Below are 10,387 nucleotides of genomic sequence, written 5' to 3' on the forward strand. Positions count from 1 at the left end.
TATGAAATTATATATGTTGAATTCTATGAAACGAGACAAACGCACGCGGATGTCTGTATATATATATATATATATATATATATATATATATATAGTGGATTGCCACGGTGGCTCAATTGCGAAGAGCATCGCAGGCGTGAAGACGTGGGTTCGTATATCCCACCTGCGGCCAGTTGCTTTTCTTATACACTTTCATTTCCATTTATGTATTGTTTCTTTAATTCAGTTAAAAACTGCAGATAATTTCCTCTATGCTGCCATTGGTGTCATTGCTTGTTGGCTTCTTGTGACATGAGTAATAAAAATTAGGCCCCTCGGTTTCCTTACTTCTTGTTTCTTATATATAACTGCAAGAAAACGGGAAGTTTGCTTTCATTTGGCTGCAGTTGGTGGTGTTAAAAGCGACACATCTACGACATATACCTGCCAGCTTGGTGTTTCTTTTTATGCGAGACACTATATTTTAACGCAAACTATCACATCTGCGCCCCTAGACGCGTTTATACAGATAAGCTATGTACAGGCGGAAATTAGCAGCACGAACATTTTCGATGATACTCACTTTAGGGCACAATACCTGGCTCCGGACAGGCCGCCATTGGAATCTGAACCTTGCAACGTTTAACGTTAGAACGCTATCTAGTGAGGCGAGTCTAGCAGTGTTATTGGTGGAATTAGAGGGTAGTAAATGGGATATAATAGGGCTCAGTGAGGTTAGGAGGACAAAAGAAGCATATACAGTGCTAAAAAGCGGGCATGTACTGTGTTACCGGGGCTTAGCGGAGAGACGAGAACTAGGAGTCGGATTCCTGATTAATAAGGAAATATCTGGTAACATACAGGAATTATATAGCATTAACGAGAGCGTGGCAGGTCTTGTTGTGAAACTCAATAAGAGGTACAAATTGAAGGTGGTACTAGTCTATGCCCCTACATGCAGTCATGATGACCAGGAAGTCGAAAGCTTTTATGAAGACGTAGAATCGACGATGGGTAAAGTCAAAACAAAATACACTATACTGATGGGCGACTTCAATGCCAGGGTAGGCAAGAAGCAGGCTGGAGACAAGTCAGTGGGGGAATATGGCATAGGCTCTAGGAATAGCAGAGCAGAATTATTAGTAGAGTTTGCAGAACAGAATATTATGCGGATAATGAATACCTTTTTCCGCAAGCGGGTTAGTCGAAAGTGGACGTGGAGGAGCCCGAATGGTGAGACTAAAAATGAAATCGACTTCATACTCTGCGCGAAACCTGGCATCATACAAGATGTAGAAGTGCTCGGCAAGGTACGCTGCAGTGACCATAGGATGGTAAGAACTCGAATTAGTCTATTTGATAGTCTATTAGTCTATTCGAATTAGACTATTTTGTTTTGACTTGAGGAGGGAACGGAAGAAATTGGTACACAAGAAGCCAATCAATGAGTTAGCGGTAAGAGGGAAACTAGAGGAATTCCGGATCAAGCTACAGAACAGGTATTCGGCTTTAACTCAGGAAGAGGACCTTAGTGTTGAAGCAATGAACGACAATCTCATGGGCATCATTAAGGAGTGCGCAATAGAAGTCGGTGGTAACGCCGTTAGACAGGAAACCAGTAAGCTATAGCAGGAGACGAAAGATCTGATCAAGAAACGCCAATGTATGAAAGCCTCTAACCCTACAGCTAGAATAGAACTGGCAGAACTTTCTAAGTTAATCAACAAGCGTAAGACAGCGGGCATCAGGAACTATAATATGGATAGAATTGAACATGCTCTCAGGAACGGAGGAAGCCTAAAAACAGTGAAGAAGAAACTAGGAATAGGCAAGGATCAGATGTGTGCGTTAAGAGACAAAGCCGGCAATATCGTTACTAATATGGATGATATAGTTCAAGTGGTTGAGGAGTTCTATAGAGATTTATACAGTACCAGTGGCACCCACGACGATAGTGGAAGAGAGAATAGCCTAGATCTATTTGAAATCCCGCAGGTAAAGCCAGAAGAAGTAAAGAAAGCCTTAGGAACTATGCAAAGGGGGAAGGCAGCTGGGCAGGATCAGGTAACAGCAGATTTGTTGAAGGATGGTGGTCAGATTGTTCTAGAGAAACTGGCCACCCTGTATACGCAATGCCTCATAACCTCGAGCGTACCGGAATCTTGGAAGAACGCTAACATAATCCTAATCCATAAGAAAGGGGACGCCAAAGACTTGAAAAATTATAGACCGATCAGCTTACTGTCCGTTGCCTACAAAGTATTTACTAAGGTAATCGCAAATAGAGTCAGGAACACCTTAGACTTCTGTCAACCAAAGGACCAGGCAGGATTCCGTAAAGGCTACTCAACAATAGACCATATTCACACTATCAATCAAGTGATAGAGAAATGTGCAGAATATAACCAACCCTTATATATAGCTTTCATTGATTACGAGAAAGCAGTCGAAACCTCAGCAGTCATGGAGGCATTACGGAATCAGGCTGTAGATGAGCCATATGTAAAAATACTGGAAGATATCTATAGCGGCTCCACAGCCACCGTAGTCCTCCACAAAGAAAGCAACAAAATCCCTATAAAGAAAGGTGTCAGACAGGGAGGTACGATATCTCCAATGCTATTCACAGCATGTTTACAGGAGGTATTCAGAGGCCTGGAGTGGGAAGAATTGGGCATAAAAGTTGATGGAGAATACCTTAGCAACTTGCGATTCGCTGATGATATTGCCTTGCTTAGTAACTCAGGAGACCAATTGCAATGCATGCTCACTGACCTGGAGAGGCAAAGCAGAAGGGTGGGTCTGAAAATTAATCTGCAGAAAACTAAAGTATTGTTTAACAGTCTCGGAAGAGAACAGCAGTTTACGATAGGTAGCGAAGTACTGGAAGTGGTAAGGGAATGCATCTACTTAGGGCAGGTAGTGACCACGGATCCGGATCATGAGACTGAAATAGCCAGAAGAATAAGAATGGGTTGGGGTGCGTTTGGTAGGCATTCTCAAATCATGAACAGCAGGTTGCCACTATCCCTCAAAAGGAAAGTGTATAACAGCTGTGTGTTACCAGTACTCGCATATGCGGAAGAAACCTGGAGGCTTACGAAAAGGGTTCTGCTGAAATTGAGGACGACGCAACGAGCTATGGAAAGAAGAATGATGGGTGTAACGTTAAGGGATAAGAACAGAGCAGATTGGGTGAGGCAACAAACGCGGGTAAACGACATCTTAGTTGAAATCAAGAAAAAGAAATGGGCATGGGCCGGACATGTAATGAGGAGGGAAGATAACCGATGGTCACTAAGGGTTACGAACTGGATTCCAAGGGAAGGGAAGCGTAGCAGGGGGCGGCAGAAAGTTAGCTGGGCGGATGACATTAAGACGTTTGCAGGGACAACATGGACACAATTAGTACATGACCGGGGTAGTTGGAGAAGTATGGGAGAGGCCTTTGCCCTGCAGTGGGCGTAACTAGGCTGATGATGATGATGATGATGATGATGATGATGATGATGATGGAGTAGCAAAGGAATGCTTGCTTAGCGTAAATCCCAAATATGCTAAATATTGCATTGGCATTCCAGTTACGTCTGAGCACAGCTCTGGGAAACTTTCATGTCGTTAATATGGCTACCTACGACAAAAAAAGCGTATTAGAGAAATTATTTCTAAAGGGAAAGCGTTACTGGCCGCAAACTTGCGATTTCGCCGTGGCGGTGCTCAGAGGAGGCACATGACGTCACAACGCCCGCCTCGCCGCGGATATTTCTCTCTCTCTCGCTCCCTAGTCACTGGAAAATTTTAGCGCGTCCGGTATTCCGGCAAGCGCAGGCGGTTTGCCGGTTTAGCGGGAGCGTAAACGTGAGCGGCCAGATTGGTGGCGTAAAGTTCAACCCCACAAACAGAAAGCTAATTACTATATTCGGCTTAGCTGCTGGTGTAAATTTTCGACAGCGGCGTAATCGTGTTCACAATTACGCCGCTCCAAACAATTTGCACCAGCAGCGAAGGAGGATATAGCGGGTTACTGCAGTTTAACCCTGTGTTTGTCTGGTTGAACTCTACGCCACCAGGCCGCTGCAACCGCAATCCGGCAAATCCGCGCAAACCGCCCCCACCCCCGTTTACCGGAATAGCGGACAGGCTAAAGGTCTCTACTACTGCGCATGCGCCACTAGTAGCACCGAGCCACATGTGATTCGCAGCGCCTTTCCCCCGCCGCCGTTTGGTATGACGTCACACCGCGTTCCTCGTCGTTGCGCTCGCCTCCGCTCTCTTCGCCAGCTGCGTTGCATGCCTGATAACGAGGGACCTTACTGATAACATGTCGGAGGATTGAAAAGTAGAGCTCGCGTGCGCCGTAACCACAGTTGAGGCGGCAGTATGGACGGCGACAATTCTGATAAGCAGGAGGCGGCCTGGAATCGACATAGGAACGAGATGAAGCGGAAACGAATCACCCAGGAAACAGACGAACAGCGCGCCGAACGACTGGCTAAACGCCGCAACATAGCTAGACAACCAGACTAACCTGGACTTGCAATCACGATTAACCAAGGCTAGCCATGCTATGCATTAGCTTTCGCTACGTATATCCTGGCATAGCCGAGCTAAGCCACTGCCAATTTTTCTTCGAGTCGTCGCATTTGCCGGTTTTTCCCGCTCGTGCTTTCCATTTGCCTGTTTTCCCACGCGCGCCACCGGTGTCATCTCGGAGGCCACGCAAAGGACTTCGCGGCAGCGGCATTAGATGGCGCAGCGTGTCCAGTGGAAATCGATATAGAGCTAGGAGTCCCGCTGCAGTACACGCCTCATACATGACGCGTTTTGGCAGCAGCAATACGTCGTGTTGCTACATTTGCATCAATGCTGAGTGCTCTGCCGTCGGCAGACGTCGTGAAATGGGTCCTGGCGTTTCTCTTTTTTTTTTCTTTTTACTGGAAATAGGGCTGCGTCGCATCAGAGGCACTTGTAGTCGACGACATCTCCTGGAGACGCAAAGTCGGGGTCCTCCGTGCCGCCATCGCGTCGTTGTCCGTCGGCATCCGCGGCCGAGGGAGGATCGAGCAAGTAGCTGGGCGCGATGGCTGCGAGGAAGGTTCGCGACCGCTCGGCGCAGCTGCACAGGAACACGGCCCAGCAGGCGACCACGAGCGCAACTCCCGTGAAGATCAGGGCGACTCCCAGGCCGTGGTGCCAGTCGAGCACCACCGAAGCGAGGCCGCACACCAGGATGGCGAACGTGACGCCGAACGTCGCGTACAACAGCCGGTACATGCGGCCCTTGACAACGTCGTAGCGCGAGCAACCGAGCGGACGAGCCTCCTCTAGCAGCCACGGTGTCGAGCTTCTTGCTGCTGCCTGGCCGCAGTCGCCGCCTAAGCCTGTGCCATGCCGCCGGCGCAATAAGCCGCCACTCTTGCTCGTAGACAAACGCGGGGTCGTGGCAGCGTCCTGCTGGTCACTGGCTGCCGGTCGCGTTTTGTCGTCGCGCCTGGCTGGCGCTGCCGTGTGATCGGCCGCGGCCATCGCGGCGATGTGCATAAATTGCTGCGATAAACAAAGATTGCCTGAATTCCGTGTGAGCTGCAGCATGGATATATAACTGCACTTTTAGACAAAAGGTACACCCTTTGGGGAGTATATATGCCACACAACAATAATCCTCATCTGCCTTGCTTGGGTTTCCTTTCTTGAAAACGCCGCGCCCGCTACTTTCCTGTCGGGAACGCTATGTCATGCCGATAACGCGCATGCCGTTCGTTACTGGGAAGTACCGGGCTCGTGCGTTGAAGAAAGGAAATGCGGGCAAGACAGATGACGATTATCGTTGTGTGGCAAATATACACCCCGAAGGGTGCAACTGTTTTTAGAGTGCATGCACTCTTCACTCTTAAAACGGTTGCACCCTTTGGGGTGTATATTTGTCCCACAACAATAATCGTCATCTGCCTTGCTTGCGTTTCCTTTCTTGAAAACTCGGCGCTCGCTACTTTCCTGTCGAGAATGCTGCGTCACACTGATAACGCGCATGCCGTTCGTGACTGGGAAGTACCGGGCTCGCAGCGTTAAAGAAAGGAAACGTGGGCAAGACAGATGACGATTATCGTTGTGGGACAAGATACGCCCCAAAGGGTCTAAATTTTTCTAAGAGTGAACAATAATCGTCATGTCTCGTCCGCATGTCCTTTCTTTAATGCGTTTAATGCGTTTAATGCGTATTGCCCAGTAACAAACGGCATGCGCGTTATCGGCATGACAAAGCATTCTCGATAGGAAAGTAGCGAGCGCAGCGTTTCCAAGGAAGGAAACGCAAGCAAGGCAGGTGACGATTATCGTTGTGTAGTAAATATACGTGTAATCCTGTTGCATACACTCTTAAACAAATGTACCCCAAAGGGTGTACATTTGTTTAAGAGTGTATGCAACAGGATTACACGTTGTTTGTATGCTAGTGAGGCCAGAATATATACATGTGTGCATATATGTATTGCTGATCACCAGCTAAGGGAGGGGCGGGCCCCCTTTCCCCTGATTGTCAGCCCTAGGCTTGTATCAAGTCAGGGTATTTGACTTCAGCAAAGGAATTCTTGTCTGAAATCAACGACATTGCACTGGCAAAACGAACAGGCCGATTCGCAACGGAGCAGCAGGGAAAAGCCTTGGCGTGTTGGCGCTTCCTGGTAGCAGTTGTGGTTAATGCAACCACTGTAGACACTATAATGTCGACACGTGGACACTACATGCAGCCCGCGAAAAGGACACCGAGACACCTTAGTAGGCACTGTACCATTGCGATGCATACTGAATTCCTTCAGCGCACGACCACGAGTGCTCGGACCGAATGAAAGCATAAGAGGAGTAGGGATACCAATCTTACCGCCATGAGTTCTTTTCTTCTTTTTCTTCATTTGTATGTCAGACCATGACCATCGAGAGGGGTGGCGCTGAGCCGCGCTCTCGCTAGGGCTGCAGAAGATAGCGCCCATATAGCGCTAACCCCTTTCATCACGAATCACTCATCATAATCCGAGATCGGGTGGCGTGCGCTACACCGCGCGCCGCCCGATCTCGGGGGCCATGGTTGAAGTGTCAGCTGGAAAAAAGTGAGTGTTAACGATTTTGAGCGAACATGTCTTTGAAAGAATGGTATATGTAACTGGGAGGCGGTGACAGTGGTACGTCGCTAAAACATGGCAGCTGCGTTTATTCCAGAGTGAGCTAATACCCCGAATAGTAACAAATCAACACAATTAATTGATTAATAACATGTTTACTATAGTGCCCAGTAAAACCTATACACATGTGGTAGACAAAACAACGCGAGATGGAGAGAGAAATATGGCAACGGAAAACGTGGAGGCGGGTGTAAACGGCAGTTAATCATACAACATGATTATCTATGTAAGCGGGAAAATGAACTCTGACATATGTCAATACAGGCAGAATACTTATGGCATTTTTTAAAAGTCGATTTAATGCGACAAGGCCAGGCAGAGGATGCGGAATGTTGCCTGGTATACTTTTGAGGCACGGAGTATTGCACATGATTAAGATTTAGGCAATGTATACTGCCATGGACCACATAATAATAATAATAATAATAATAATAATAATAATAATAATAATAATAATAATAATAATAATAATAAGGATACTCTCGTAACCGAGGGTCATCAGACTAACAGAAATTTTAGTCAAGGGATAATCCGGAGTCCCCGAATTAATCAATCAAATTATTCAAATTGCCGGATTCCACAACCTCACTTCGTGCCCCGCACACGAGGGCATTGAGGGTAACGCAAGGGACCAACCAGCTGCGGACCAACCGAGTGACGAGCTTTCCTCTGCACTGCGCGGCATCCCCGACGCCCGCACCTAAACATTCAACAGGCGAGGAGTTGGCGCCGAATTCAAACACACACGTACCCAAACCAGCCGTATTCACCACACACTGACGAATGCCGGTGGTACGTGGCACGCCAACGTTAACGCACATCTCGTAGATGCACTCTAAGAAAAGTTTACACCCTTTGAGTCGTATCTTGCCACACAACACTCTAAAAAAGTTAGCACCCTTTGGGGTGTATATCGGCCACACAATAATAATCGCCATATGCCTTGATGCGTTTCCTTTCTTGAAAACGCCGCGCCCGCTACTTTCCTGTCGGGAATGCTATGTCGTGATGATAACGCGCATGCCGTTCGTTACTGTAAAGTACCGGGCTCGCAGCGTTAAAGAAAGGAAGCGCATCAAGGCAGATGACGGTTATCGTTGTGTGGCAGATACACTCTTAAAACGGTTGCACCCTTTGGGGTGTGTATTTGTCCCACAAGAATAATCGTCATCTGCCTTGCTGGCGTTTCCTTTCTTGAAAACTCGGCTCTGGCTACTTTCCTGTCGAGAATGCTGCGTCACACTGATAACGCGCATGCCGTTCATGACTGGGAAGTACCGGGCTCGCAGCGTTAAAGAAAGGAACGCGGGCAAGACAGATGACGATTATCGTTGTGGGACAAGATACACCCCAAAGGGTGTAAATTTTTTAAGGAGTGTATACAAAGGGTGCAAACTTTTTTTAGAGTGAACAATAAACGTCATCTGTTTTGTCCGCATTTCCTTACTTTAACGCTGCAAGCCCGATACTTCCCAGTAACGAACGGCATGCGCGTTAGCAACATGACATACATTCTTAAACATATAGTTGCACCCTCTTGCCACATATACACTCCAAAGAGTGTAACTGTTTATTGAGTGTACACTCTTAGGCAAAGTTACACCCTATGGGGTGTATCTCTGCCACACTACAATAATTGTCATCTGCCTTGCTTGCGTTTCCTTTCTTGAAAACGCCGCGCCCGCTACTTTCCTTTCGAGAATGCTATGTCGTGCTGATAACGTGCATGCCGTTCGTTACTGGAAAGTACCGGGCTCGCCGCCTTAAAGAAAGGAAATGCGGAAAAGACGGATGACGATTATCGTTGTGACAGAAGGGTGTAGTTTTGCTTAAGAGTGTAGGGGCCCCATCCACGAGATCTCAAATTTTGCTTTATTCTACAAATTCTCTCTCTCCCACTACTGTGTGCCTCGTATGATCAATTGTGGTTTTGCACCGAAAACCCCAGAATTCATTCATTTTACATGGGCTCACTGCGATTTCCTCATTGAGCGATTTCTTTCAATTACACTCTACAAAAATGTGCACCCTTTCGGGTGTAAATCTGCAACGCTCTACACTCTTAGAAAAATTTACACCCTTTGGGGCTTATCTTGTCCCACAACAATAATCGTCATCCGTCTTGCCCGCGTTTCCTTTCTTTAACGCTGCGAGCCCGGTACTTCCTAGTAAGGAACGGCATGCGCGTTATCAGTGTGACGCGCAGCATTCGCGACAGGAAAGTAGCGAAGGCCGAGTTTTCAAGAAAGGAAACGCAAGCAAAGCAGATGACGATTATTGTTGCGGGACAAACTTACACCCCAAAGGGTGCAACAGTTTTAAGTGTAAAACAAATTGCACCCTTTGGGGTGTATATTTGTCTCAGGATGATAATCGTCATCTGCCTTGCTTGCGTTTCCTTTCTTGAAAACTCGGCCTTCGCTACTTTCCTGTCGCGAATGCTGCGCGTCACACTGATAACGCGCATGCCGTTCGTGACTGTGAAGTACCGGGCTCGCAGCGTTACCGGGCTCGCAGCACGGGGAAGAAAGGAAACGCGGGCAAGACAGATGACGATTATTGTTGTGGGACAAATATACACCCCAAAGGGTGCAACTGTTTTTAGAGTGCAGACAGCAGTCCTCATCTGCATGCCTTGCTTGCGTTTCCTTTCTTGAAAACACCGCGCCCTCTACTTTCCTGTCGGCAATGCTATGTCATGCTGATAACGCGCATGCCGTTCCTTACTAGGAAGTACCGGGCTCGCAGCGTTAAAGAAAGGAAATGCGGACAAGACAGATGACGTTTATCGTTGTGTGGCAAGATAAGATTCAAAGGATGTAAACTTTTCTTAGAGTGTAATTAATCGGTAGGCATGTTTCCGTCATGTTTGATCTGAAAATGAACAATTAGATTAATAAAGCTGGTGTATCTAGCATGCATTCATGGTTCATATATTTCTCTACGGTCTTGCGCTCTGCGATGTGTGGCCACGTGGACAGCCGCAAATTCTGATGCATGGAGTTTCCTTCCTCCACGTTCTGATGCCTCAAAGTCGTCTGCTTTAAACACGGATCCATGGCTTCAAAAATAGGTGTTACAGCTGCGCCATCTAGTTTATATGTACTTAATGTGTAATTTGTAAAAAATGTTGCCTTTCAAAAATAATGAAACATTATTTTAATATACTATAATAGTTTATTATATCTACGTGTATATTTGTTCTTCTATATTAAGCTTTTTAACCTTACCAG

The 10,387-nt window shown here is 47.0% G+C and overlaps 1 protein-coding gene across 2 annotated transcripts; it reads right to left on the reverse strand.

Moving 5' to 3' along the window:
• Positions 1–4,843: 4,843 nt before the first annotated feature.
• Positions 4,844–6,977, reverse strand: LOC135913029 (uncharacterized). 2 transcript variants are annotated; one of them, XM_065445669.2, is made up of 2 exons: positions 6,767–6,870; positions 4,844–5,526 (listed from the first exon to the last, which is right to left on the reverse strand). In XM_065445669.2, the coding sequence occupies exons 1-2, from the start codon at positions 6,767–6,769 to the stop codon at positions 4,936–4,938; spliced, it is 594 nt and encodes a 197-aa protein (XP_065301741.2). In that variant the 5' UTR covers positions 6,770–6,870; the 3' UTR covers positions 4,844–4,935. The 2 variants fall into 2 exon arrangements, with proteins under 2 accessions (XP_065301741.2, XP_065301740.2); XM_065445668.2 differs by having other exon boundaries at positions 4,845–5,526; positions 6,857–6,977.
• Positions 6,978–10,387: the final 3,410 nt, after the last annotated feature.

This window comes from Dermacentor albipictus, chromosome 1 (genome assembly GCF_038994185.2).
Source record: "Dermacentor albipictus isolate Rhodes 1998 colony chromosome 1, USDA_Dalb.pri_finalv2, whole genome shotgun sequence".
Lineage (NCBI taxonomy): Eukaryota > Metazoa > Arthropoda > Arachnida > Ixodida > Ixodidae > Dermacentor > Dermacentor albipictus.